At 48.2% G+C, this 12,592-nt stretch overlaps 1 protein-coding gene across 4 annotated transcripts; it reads right to left on the bottom strand.

Moving 5' to 3' along the window:
* Positions 1–2,543: 2,543 nt before the first annotated feature.
* ERICH6 (glutamate rich 6) lies at positions 2,544–11,860 on the bottom strand. 4 transcript variants are annotated; one of them, XM_057421668.1, is made up of 11 exons: positions 11,662–11,860; positions 9,303–9,349; positions 9,091–9,207; positions 7,738–7,839; positions 7,314–7,657; positions 6,314–6,381; positions 5,388–5,549; positions 5,168–5,249; positions 3,795–3,947; positions 3,288–3,519; positions 2,544–2,814 (listed from the first exon to the last, which is right to left on the bottom strand). In XM_057421668.1, the coding sequence occupies exons 2-11, from the start codon at positions 9,306–9,308 to the stop codon at positions 2,551–2,553; spliced, it is 1,530 nt and encodes a 509-aa protein (XP_057277651.1). In that variant the 5' UTR covers positions 9,309–9,349; positions 11,662–11,860; the 3' UTR covers positions 2,544–2,550. The 4 variants fall into 4 exon arrangements, with proteins under 4 accessions (XP_057277651.1, XP_057277650.1, XP_057277653.1 ...); XM_057421667.1 differs by having other exon boundaries at positions 7,314–7,660; positions 11,662–11,858; XM_057421670.1 differs by lacking the exon at positions 9,303–9,349 and having other exon boundaries at positions 7,314–7,660; positions 7,815–7,839; positions 11,662–11,858.
* Positions 11,861–12,592: the final 732 nt, after the last annotated feature.

Genomic DNA, 12,592 nt, shown 5'->3' with positions numbered 1-12,592 from the left:
ACTCTGTATCTGGTGTTTTAATCAGGAGAACTGGTTCCAGTGTGAAATTGGTGTTTCCTGAAATCAAGCTTAAGCCCAGCTGGGCAGTTTTTTGGCTGACAGGCAGCTGCAGCCTGGAAGCCTGCTTTGAGCAGTGTCTGGGAGGACAGACCTGAGTGAGTGTACGCGGCTTCTGTTCACTGCTCTCCCGGCCTCCAGAAATACTCAGTGCGCGGCTCTCAGCTCTCCGCACATTCTGTGTGTTCAGTAGTGCTGCAAGAGTTTCTCCTCCTTGCATCATCTTCCTAAACGTGTCTGTCTTTAGTGGAGGAGGGTCCAACTGCCAGCATTGCTGTGGGGCAGCGGGGAGCCCAGACACCTTCATGTTGTCCTGGTGCTGACATTGCAGCTATTTGCTCTTCCTTCCTATAAAGTCCTACTTTGTGATTTTAAAATGAAGGTGTAAAGACACATTTATCTAAATTAGCTTTGTGTGAACACTTAACTGCTTTCACCCAGTGTAAAGTGGGTATTAAATAATAGATCTGAGGGGATCGAGCTTGTTGATCTTGGCTTGTTACACACAAGGGTAGATACGGGTCTGGATGCAGACTAGAGAAGGACAAAAAATGGGTCTCATTTCCCACTCACTGTGAGTGTAGAAAAACGGGACATCACAGGTAAGCCATTTGCAGCAGAGATTTGTGCTCAAGTCTCAGCTCAGGCTGGTGTAAATCAGATGCAGTCCTGCTAGAAAATGGACTTAAAATGGCATAGCAGGTCTAAATTAAACTCCCATGTGTGATCTTCATCTTTCTAAATCAAAGGTTTAGAATCTAGAAGATAGTTAATCAGAGATTGTCACCCAAGCCACTGCAGCTGAGCCTGCAGAGTTCCACAGGAGATGGGCTGAGTGGCACAGGATGCTGCTCTGCCTGGGCCCTGTGGCACAGGAGGTTGGTCCCTTGCTCTGTTACTGAGGAAGGCTGGAATTGCCTGGGCATGGGGAGGCGAGGGCAGCTGGGGGTGCATGTGTGCCGGTGCCACCTCCAGTAATTCTAGAAGGCAGTTTTTACCAGTGAGTTGCGTTGCACGCTCTGGTGTGGATCTAAACCCTGGTTATTTTGCTGAAGGTTGAGATTCTGCCCTTTCCCAGGCCTGGCACACCCAGATGAGACCAGGGTGAGCCCATTGTGTGTGAACAGGAGCAGTCTCGCCACTGTCCCTCTCCCGTGGACAAGGTGTTTCTCAAGGTGGTGGAGACTGGCAGGCACTGTGTGTGGCTGCCTGGCTATGGTGGCATTGTGCGAGCCCCTTCCACATGGTGTTAGCAGTGCTATTAACACAGCTTATATGCTGGTCATGAACATGAAGTAGCAAGTAATATCTGTGTTGGACTGGTAGACTTAAATTCCCAATCTGTATATTTAGAATAGTATGTTTATCCAGAGCCTAATTTTACATAAACTGGATTTTTTTTTACTCATTTGCTGTGCACCTTCCTACTAGTGTCGTGGTTGAGTAAAAGCTCATTTTACATGTGTTTGGAGAACCTGTAAAAGGCAGGACAGTGAGGAACCCCTCCCCCAGCATCACCCTGCTCCCCTGGTATCTCCAATGTGCTGATCTCTCATGGCCTTGGCAGACTGGCCTTCAAGGTTTTCTGCACTAGCCAGGGCAGCTCTGGGCCTGAGGAGGTGTTCCTTTGACATTCCCCGTTCCCCACGTGCCCCTGTCTTTGAGAGGGGTCCCTGTATCAGATGCTGTACATGGCAGCCTGGGCTGTTGGCTCTGTGGTGTCCGGAGCAGTGTCCTGGTGCAGCACGTATTCCTATGGCACTGCACCTCCCTCAGACATCCCAACTGCTGGGAGCTGGGGCAGGGGCCAGCCTGAGGTAACCATTTCAGGAGGGGTCCATGCCCCACCACATCTGCTCGTTCTGCTCACAGCTGCTGGGCCCATGGTGGGAAGGAAGCACAGGGTGCCCACTGCAGCAGCCTTCTCCCTCCCTTGGTTGTTTACGAGCTGCTGCCAAGAGGCTGCTGCTTGTCTGTGCTCTGCTGTGTGCATTAACAGCTTCCTATCCCTGGCACCCACGCACACGTTGCCAAGACAATGACCTTTGATTGCTTTGGACAAACTGTGCTTTTGTGCCTCTCTGTGCGTAGGGCACTACTGTGTCTTGTACCTGCGGCAGGCTGAGCTGCCATCCAGAGCTTGCACCACGGAAGTCTGGGCATCCCACTGGTGCTGTGTCCTTGGCAGAAGCACTGACCCTGTGTGGGTCACTTCTAAGCAAACACCTACCCATGTACCTGTCACGGGCTATAACTTACCTGTGCTCTATTGGATTTTACCTTTGTGCCACATCCATGGGCTGAAACAACTAGGCAGCCTACCTTGAGGTGGGAAGGCCCCAGGAGAGGGGCCACGCAGAATGGCCGTGGGCTGCCCTTTGCACTGTGTGACAGCAGGGCAGGACTGCAGGCAAAACCTCATAGAGTGTGTGCAGATGCTGCAGTGTCAGGGAGCATCTCCAGCTTGATTTGCCTTCACGCTACACTTGCTGGTCAGACTTCAGCATTTATTATTGCCCCGACTGAGCTGCGTAGCTCATCGCTTACGTCAGAACTTGTGCAAAGCTGTAAGATCTTCAAAGTCTGTGTGATAAGGTATGCGGGAGGCTTCAGTTTGTCCCATTGCTCACTAGAAGGAAAGTTTAAGCATCCACGCAGTCTGTCGAAGAGCTGCAGGATCCTCACCCTGAAGGCAAGCAGCAGGAGCTCATCTTCACTCAGCGGGGCAGGGGGAGGCAGCTGGCTGACATCGCTGACCTGGGGAGCAGAGGTGAGTGGTGTCAGCCTTGCAGCAGCACAGGACAGGGCTTCAGGGTTTTGGTCTTTCCCCAGCAAACAAACCTGCCCCTGTGGCAGGAACCCGTGGAAGAAGGGAGCTGCCACACTCCCTGCCCTCATGGATCACAGATCTTCTCACCATAGCAGAGCCAGGGTGACCCTCAGGGATGCAGGCAGGGACAGTGGGGACCTACCTGGAAGTGCTTCCCGCACTCTGCAGCCCCTTATATAGTGTCAGGGCTGCAAGGGCTTGTGAGCCCCCTGTCTGCATGGGCCTGAGCATAGGTACACCTTCACTGTTTGCTGTTTTGGGGGGCAGGACCATGGGGCAACATAGGGAGCACCCACTGTGGAATAAGTGTGCTTCCCCATGGATGGGAGCTTCCCTGGCTGCCCTGCTCCTTCGGTGGAAAGCGACTTTGTGTGGAGCTACCTGTGCACTTGAGAAATACCTGCACTTTGGTTCCCATGTTGAATTTTGCTTGTTGCCCCATGGCAAGGAAGGAAACAGCGATCTTATCCTGGCCCAGGATCCTGACCCCCACGTGCCGGTTGAGGGAGATGAAGATGGGTTTCAGCGGGACATGGGGTCCTGGTGACGTGACGCTGTTTGGCCATGTCCACCTCTTCACCCTGCTGCCTGCTTGGTCCAAATACTGCCCTCCCTGAATGCTCATGTGTATCCTAAAAGAGAGGAAAATCAAAGCTCTGAACCTTGCAGTTCCCATGGCAGCTTCCACAGAGGGACAGGACTGAGGCACAGCTAGTTTGGGGTCTAACCCCTCCCTCTCAAGACACAGCCGAGGTGGCCCTGCCCCTCTGGGAGGCACCTGAAGCAGGCCCTCGAGCTGCTATACTTGTCTTTTAATTTTTGAATCCTCTTAAAAATACCCTTTATGACCTTTGAAATTTAAAAAGCACAGTGGAGAGCAAAACTGCTCTGACCAACTTAAACATACCACACAGTTCCATTTGGGTAATAGCAAGTACTTCTGCCATCAGACTTAAATATTGCTTGTATTTCAGCATAAGTTGGCTTGTCTTCCTGTACTATGCAAACACGACATTTTTTCTTCTGTACAACGATGATTGCCAGATTTCCAGATGGATAGCTGTCGTCAGATAAGGTGTTCATAACTCCTTTCTTTGTCTGGTCTAATATTACATTCTGAATATTTCAGAGCACTACTCTGGAGTATAAAAATTGACCCATTAACCAGATCACTGTGTAAAATGATGGTGTGCTGCCAGTGTTACCTGGGACACTGCCAGTGCTTTTCTGCTACATTGAAGTACCCTGTGTACACTGACAAAAGAGATACAGAATACATTTTTGTTGTTTTCTAACCAATAACCCAGGTGGAACTGCTTAGCAAGTTTTTATCTTAAAGACATGTTCCCAGACAACGCTAATAATTGAAAGTATGAGGCTACCAAAGTGAGGTGTTAAAAATACTCAACCTGGATGACAGCAGAGAAAACAGGGGCAGGTATTATCCTCCCAGAGCTAAAAAGAAAACAAATGTGGAGAAAAAAGACCCTTGGCGCAGGAGGTATTTTGTGTCTCACTGGGGTTTCCCTTCAGCAAGACTTGCTACTGGAAGCACATGTGCTTATGGCACTTTGCTGTTTCCGTGCCCAGCAGCATCCTTGGGACAAAGGCAGCCTGGAGGGCAGAGCAGAGAAGTAGTCTCAAGCCTGTTTGGTGGCAGAGCTCAGGCAGACTATCATACACCCCCAGGTCAGAAAAAAGTCAGCCACAGTAAGGAAAAGTAACTTGGGTGGCTTAAAATGTTATGGCTTAAATAATGGCAAAGGCAGCCTGAAAGCTATGGGGTCCTTTGGTGAAACTGACACGTTTTTATTTCTTCAAGCAGCACTCTGAGTTACACTGTTAATTTCAGTTTGTCAGTGCACCTTTTATGTACTCCTGCCTGCAGGACAGAGACCTTAGTCCCACGCAGATGGGAAATGATGTGCTGGTTTGTCGCTGTGGAAAGGATAGGGCTGAATGGTTTGGGAGCCCACTTAAACAGCAGTGCCCATCCACGGGTGGCCAGAGCTCAGGAGTGGGTCTAAACACTGAGCTAGCACATTTTTTAAGCTGGGTATTAAAGGCACAAGTACCTGTCCTTCATGGAAGCTACTGGCAGATCTGAAGAACCTCAGACCAAGACCTATGTAAGTGGTTTCACTACTGCTTTTTTCCAGACTGTGAAAACAAATGTGAATGGTGGACCAGGTTATTTGGTGATAAAGCAGCCTATGACTCATGTAAAATTACAGTAACAACCCTGGACTAATGCAGGCCAATGAACCCCATAAAGGATACAATAACTGCACTGTTCCATCTGGAAGCATGGTAAGGAATTTCCCCCCATGTCTGTAGTACTTTTCCAGCAATTCATTCTTCACTACCTAAGATTGGAAGAGAAACAATAAAATGGATGAGAGCAGTCCTGCGCCAGCTGCCCTTGAAAGGCAAGCAGGCACCAGGTTCCAGCCGCTCCAGAGCATGGACACATCCTGTTGGACATGTCTGCAGCAGCTACTTGCCTTTCCACCAACAGAGGTAAAATCACAGCAGGTGATGCTGTAGGAGATGGGCTCCTCCTTGGGTTCTGCTGCTCTCTCAGCAGGCATCAGCGTCCAGCTGTTTGGTGATGGGGGCTCCAGGGAAAGCTGGTAGAAAATTGTGCCAGGTTCATTTAAACCTAGAGAGGAAAGGGAAGGTTTGTGTGCATTGGGTAGGGCTGGCAGGGAGGCTGTAACTTGGGGGAGTGGGGATTTCTGGCTGAAATGTGCCATCCTGGGAGTCTGTTTCAAGGTATTTTCTGTCTAACAAGGACAGTCTACAGTGTTCAGCTATTTCAGAGATATGAAAAAGATGTAGTATGACTTTCTTTGGATAGCATTCATGGCTCCATGCTCTGCAGAACTGATGATCTGAAACCCCTGGTGCCACAAAAGCCTCTGTACCCTGCCATCTTCTGTGAAAAGAACCCCATATTATAAATCTAGTTCATCTGTTCTTAGTCAAAATGCCTTTAATTTTATAGCTAGATCCAAAGGGCTCAGTCATTCACAGACTGGGCTAGGATTTAGTGGAGTGTTCACATGACTAGGCAAAATGTTGATCCCCCTAATTCTGGCAGTTCATGCCTTCCAAGGGCTTGGCTTTGCCAACTCATTATCCTCTAAAGTAAATTTCTGTGCATCTCAGTTGAAACAGTCAGATTTAAATACTGAAAGTCACAGCAAGGAGATCCTTTCAGTGCAATGGGAATGTAACTGGTTTTGTTTTTTTCATGCCATATAATATGGTAGTATCTAATTTAATGGGATTGCACACTTGACAATGAGCTAATGTGTCATTGTATAAATCTTCCTCTTCCATTAGAGAGCATTAGGGACAAGCAATTCCATTGAATTCATTGTTGTAATAAATAGACAAATATGTAAGGAAATGCAAACTCACGTTTAGCTGCAAATGCTGCCTTTGCTGCCTGCAAAAATAACTGTCTGGTTGATCGTCTCTCCAGCTGCCTGGAAATGAAAGTGTTCCTGAGATGTTTCATATATCCTGTTTTAAAAACTAGAGGCATTGCATATCCTTTCCATAGGAATGCAACTTTCTGAATCTGTTTTTTTCTCTCCACTCACACGATTGCATATAAGTTAGAGTCAATGGAATATCACCAAAAAGGAATTGTTTCCTTACAGAGATTTCAATGAACAGACTAAACATTGTAATGGATTGTGTGTCAAGATTTTCTGTGAAAGAGGAGAGCTTTCCAAGATCAAGGAAACAACTAATCACCAAGAATACTTTGACTGTTCTCCTTATCTAGCTTTCTGTAAATTTGACAGTGTCTGACAATGACTTTGGTTTATGCTCTGTACATAATATGAGGTACTGACACCATAATACTGCAAAGGATGTTCAAGCAAGCTAGCAGTTTAAGTCCAGGTATACTGATTTCTTTAAGCCTATGCTATAGACTCAGATATTTGTGTAAACGTCCTACTAAACAGCCCAGTAGAAGTCAAACTTGCAGAGTTCTTGTGACTGGAAACTAGAATCCAAATGTTTGGTCACAGTTTATGCAGCAAAATAGAGAAACACAAATTCAAGGTTTGTTTCAGTATCTGGGGTAAAGCTAGACCTGAGTATTATCCCACCCACAGCTGCAATTATGTTTTCGGCTTTACCTGTTTCTAGATACTATGTCTGAAAGTAGTAAAATGAATGCTTTACTCAATACATACCTCCCCACCTTCTACTACAGCCTGATAGGAGAAAAGCAAAGAGGCTGCAGATAGAATGTGAACTTGTGTTGCCTAAAGCAAATATATTTCTTCTCTCATTGCCTCTTGCTGCAGTTTCATTTTCTTAATGCTTCTTTTCTCCCAAGAGTGATCTGTTGCGCCTTACACAGACCAGATCCCCAGTTCCCCCTGTAGTCATTTCACGGTACCTCTCATACACCCTCTCCTCTGACAGCAGCCTGTCGACTTTGGTACCATGGGACTCATTGGGGATGACATCAGTGGGAATGCTCCTGGCATGTTCATGGGTCTTCTCCTCATGGGACTCTTGGGTGCTAACATGAACGGGAACACTCCAGATGCCTTCATGGGTCTTCCTCTCATGGGACTTAAGGAGGCCGATATCAATGGGAATGTTCCAGGCACCTTTGTGGGTCTTCCCCTCATGGGTCTTCTGGGGGCCAACATCAGTGAGAATGTTCCAGTTGCCTCTACAGATCTTCCTCTCATTCATGATGAACTCATAGAGGTCTCGATTATGTTCACAGCAAAACTTCTGAAAGGCAGAAGAGCGGTGCCATAAGAGTAGGCCTTTCCACAGCCAACCTCTGCTAATCTTTGCCACCAGCTTACTGATTCATAATCCTGTGACAGTGGGCAAATGTCTTCAAAGGAAGGGAATGGCTTCAGCAGGCTGCCACAATACTCACATCTTGGAGCAAAGTCCTCCTCTATCTGAAGTGGAGGTAGGGAGAGAGAACATGGGGAGGACAAAAATAATAGTATCAGCACACAAATCCTCATTTTATCTTGGGGAAAGAGGGCTATGCTCAAAATGCACCGTCATAAAATGTGTAAGAGCAGTTAAAACAGATCTGTGTCTGTGATGTCTTGGGACAATTTAACTCAAAACACTAGGTTCAGGAAACCACCAAAAAGAAAAGCTGTTCTGTAGTAAGTAAATAAATAAAAATCCTCAAATAAATGGAATAACTGTAGTACCTATGAGACCCATTCCTTCCAAGAGAAAGCTTCGGAGCATGAAGAATGCTACAGCTGAGTACTCTGATGCATTAACCCTTTCAGGTATGTTGCTTGGGGCTTTGGAGAGAAAAAGCTCCAACATTGTTGCACTGTTGATCATAGGAAAACCTGTGGGGAATTTCATGAGGAACCACCAGCAGATTTGTTGACAAAAGAGCTGAGCGTATTTGACCAGATGCAAATCAGGACTGCTCTGGGGTGTATTTTGAGGAAGGGTACTAGATATTCTGAAATAAATATCTTATTTTTTGAAAACACATTTTGAAACTGAGTTAAAGAAGGTGCAGTTGCCAAGAGTGTGCTGCTGAATTCCATGCCTAATGCCTCCACTCCCAAGGGCAGCACACCAAGCTCAGTGCTCCTTGAGAGCAATCCATTAGCAGCAGCAAGGGGTGAGGGTAGGTACCTGCTCTAGGCCACTTAGCTGGTGTGCTTCACTTACACTTGATTTACTATACTGTGTGTTTAACACTTTCATTCAAATCCTTCAATTTCAGAAAAGAACATATTAATTTGAAATACCTGGCTTCTCTGGAGCATTATTCTTGGAAACTCCCTGGCTTCCCCACCTCATGCCTAGCTCTCTTTGATGACTTTACTCTGCTAAGAGTTATGGGGAGCTCTATGCCCTTCTTGTAATTCTTTAACAGTATACCTAGTATTTATACAAACTTTGTACCACTGTTTTAGCCAAAGGGAAAATTCTGCTAGGAAATTCTCAACACAGGATGCAGCGTTGGGGAGAGGAGTTGCACAGCCTCTTGCTGTTCAGGAGTGCACAAAAAGCATAATTTCAAGAGCCTTCGAGAAGAAAAACTCTTTTGTAAAGGAACTCTAGCACTGGCTTGGCAAAGGGCATTATTTTTATTTTTTTTCTACATGGGAATCGTAGGAAATAAACAGCAAAAGCCACACAGTAGGGCACATCTACCACTGACTCACCTCAGCCTGTAAGATTTCTCGTAACGATTCAGGTCTGTAGGCCAGAAGGCTAGGCAGGCCAGTGGATGGGAACGTGCGCAGTGATTTCTTGAACAGCTTCACAAAATCTTCTTCCAACTCAAAGTGGAAAATAACAAAAGCAATTTGGAGTCATATCTTTGTTCAGAGGTAAACCCCTTAAGCATGTATATGCAACCTGGGTAAGTCCTTACCTCCATGTCACACAAAACATCTAAGCTTCTGGACTCTTCTTACAGGGCTGCAAGTAATAGCGACAATGAGAATTATCAAATTGCCATGCTGTGCTCTCAGAAAACTTATCTTCTAGACATATTTGTTTTGTTCCTCTTTCAGCATGACAGCCTTTTCTCATCGATCACATCAGCTGCCTGAGGCCTTCTTGCCAGACTTGCTACTGGTTTCAGACAGGAAACCTGGATCTGCATGTAACCCTTCCCAGATGCCTGAGGGACTGTAACTGGGCACTGACATGGGATCAGGGCTTTACAAAAGTGTCCCACTGAAGTCATGGAGATAGCTTACTGCTGAGGGTCAGTGACTTATAGCACTGAGCTAATACTGCATTATCCTCTAAAGCATTTCCAGCTTCTCTAGTCCTAAAAAGAAAGAGCTGTAGAGACATTTGAGGTTTTCTCTCATTTCTAAGTACAGTCCATGCTGTGTAAACACAACAAAGGGTTCTTTGCCCTTTGGAGTGACAGGAAACATCTCAGATGACTGGATGTCTAGCACTGTCCTCAGTAGGGCTGACATCCAGCTACCTCAGGTGCACAGCTGTGTGCTGTCCCATATACATCATCTCCTGTCTGAACATCAACATGGCTCACATGCCAACTGCTACAGCCTCCCCTTCAGCCAAGCTAACACATTCTAGGTCCTTTTAGCCTTCAATTTCAGTTCCCCTTGTTGCCACCCAGTTTGTCTTGCCCTTCCAAGTAAGCTTATTCTGCTTTCTAGAAAATACTCAGCCAGATGAAACCCTGGGCAGGCTGAAACACCAAAATCTAAGTTCTTCTCTTTGGAAAGTATGAAAAAAATGAGAACATGTATTTAAAAAGATGGGATAAAAATCACAACAGCCCCATGTCAACACCCAGCTTCCTAGGCTTGTAGTGGGATCCACAGCTCAGGAATGCACCTGGAAGTGACTGAATGCACCAACACAGAAGGAAAAGTGAAAGCAATGCTATGGGAGTTGCTTATACTTTTAGAAGGCTGAATTATGTGGATACTGGTTTGCTTGAACTTCTTTTGAATTGCAGTTCAAAGACACGTAGTTATCACCACAGCAATCAAGCTATGTCACAGAGTGTAGCTGATCATAAATCCCACCTGAGAAGAAGTAACTTCAGAAAGTGCATGGTGCTGGTGCTTCACTGGTGTGAAGCTGCACAGGCAGGGCACAGCTCTGGGTGCACCATGGCACCGAGGGACACAGGGAAGCCTGGCACCCAAGGCACAGTACTCAGGGTAGGTGGACACTCCACTTCTTACTCTGCCCCCTCTAATGGACTTTGCAGCTTCTGAATCATCTCTATCTACCACTGCTGCCTCCAAACCCAAGCAGATGATTTACCGTTATTCTGTATTACAGCCACAGTCACCCCAAGGACTTGTAAAGCTCCACCTAAGGTACAAAGCCTACAGTGTTTTCTCCTGCAAACGCATTCACAGTGCATTTCCAAACAAACATCCTTCCAAAGTGAGAAGAGAGCAATGTTTATCTGTCGTGGGCTGTGCATGTCCCCTTTCTATTGGGATGGATCTGCACACAGCTAACTCCAGTACTTTCAGCTGGTGTGCTGTTTTGTGGCTCTGATCACTCCCACTCTTAGAGGCACATGAGGTGCGGCAGACATTCTCCAACAGAGCAGAGCTGCCTGGTGTTGAAAAGGAATCATAGAAACAATTAGGCTGGAAAAGACCTTTAAGATCTTCAAGGCCAACCATTACTCCAGGACTGCCAAGGCCACCACTAAACCGTGGCACTGAGGGCCTTGTCTACATGGTTTTTGAACATTAAAAAAAAAAAAAGGCAAACAAACCCCAAACACTTGAAAAGCACAAAGGCTGTTTGATGGGGTGCCCAAAAGGGGTGGGGTCAAGCAGCAACTACCACTAACATGCTGTGCCCGAGAGTACAGTGCTCGACTTAAGCAGGCAAGAGAAGGAGCTGGTTACTCGGTCACATGCTGGGATGGCTCAGCTGAGCAGGAGGAGAGAAAAGGTTGATACATCTCCAGCTCTCCTGAGAGGCTTTGCCAGTACCTCTCACAGGAATACAGTACACTCTTTCTGCCGTCTGCTGAGCACTCCTATGCCTATTGGCTGGCAGAGTGGTCCTGCAGGTTCATTTAGAAGTGGCTCTGCAAAGAGGGTAACGAGAGGGCCGCAGCGGGGGCTCCTGGAGGCTGCTCCAGGTCTGCTGCCACTTTGCAAGCAGATCTCCGGGAAACTGCAAAGTCACAAGTCTTCTATGAAAGCCTGAGACAGCTTGAGTGAAAGACAATACAAGTGAGCAGCTCTTCCTTGAACAAAGCTGTTTCTTACTTGATTTTCTGTAGGAGTGTTCGTGGAGCCAGCCAGCTTCTCTCTGCATCGACACTGAAGGTCCTGGCAGCTTCTGCGTCTCGATGGGTTCGATGCTGCCCGATGTTCCCTTTAGTGTAAGACACACACTCACCTGTTAGCCCCACACAATGACTTCAAAGCAATTGCCCTGGACCATTGTACCGATGAAGGAGACTTTTCCGAATGTGTCTAATTAGAAATCCGAAAGCTGTGGACGCAGTAAGCGGGGCTGGCAGCGGCTTAGCTACAGAGGCGGGAGGTGCCAGCTGGCCCTGCCAGCCGCTGACCAAGGTCGCTTGGCCGGTTTCCCCTCCGCCTTCCCTCCCACGGTTTTAGGGAGATCGGTCAGCACCTGCTCCACTGCAGCAGAGTGCCTCGGGAAGCGGCCTGCAGCCCGGGGATTCCCCGCGGTTCTCACGCAAGCCCCCGCTACCGACCTGCCCGTCTCTCTTTAGTGAGCGGGGTCTGCCTGCGACGCTGCAAGGGGACCCGCGGGGAGAAACCGCGCCGTGCTGCACTGCGCTGCGCTGTGCTGGCCCGGCCTGCCCGTCCTACCCGGCCCCGTTTCCGGCCAGCACCGTCCACGGCACGGCCGAGCCCGCTGCGGCGGGGCTGGAGGACGCCGTCTCCATGGGGACGCGGCAGGCGTGGGGGCTGCCGGGGCACGTGTGAGCTGCGTGTCTGGGGGGGTTGCTGCCGTGCCCTATACGCGGTGGATCGGGGGCCTGCGGTCGGGTGTGGACGGACGTAAACGGCCTTCAGGGGAGGTGGAGGTGTTCGGGGTGGTGCGGGTGCTTCGGGAGCCCCCGGCGATGGTGCCCACAGAGCCGCTGCCCTCCTGCCTTTGCCCTGCAGCGGCAGCAGCCCTCAGCACGCCACTGCCGTGAACCTGGTGAGCGGCCGGAGCTGC

Source organism: Pezoporus wallicus, unplaced genomic scaffold, assembly GCF_028554395.1.
Source record: "Pezoporus wallicus isolate ANWC-B61680 ecotype Strahan unplaced genomic scaffold, APGP_CSIRO_Pwel_v1 scaffold_7402, whole genome shotgun sequence".
Taxonomy (NCBI): domain Eukaryota; kingdom Metazoa; phylum Chordata; class Aves; order Psittaciformes; family Psittacidae; genus Pezoporus; species Pezoporus wallicus.
Note: the sequence above shows the minus strand (reverse complement) of the source record. Positions and strands in the feature narration are given on the sequence as shown.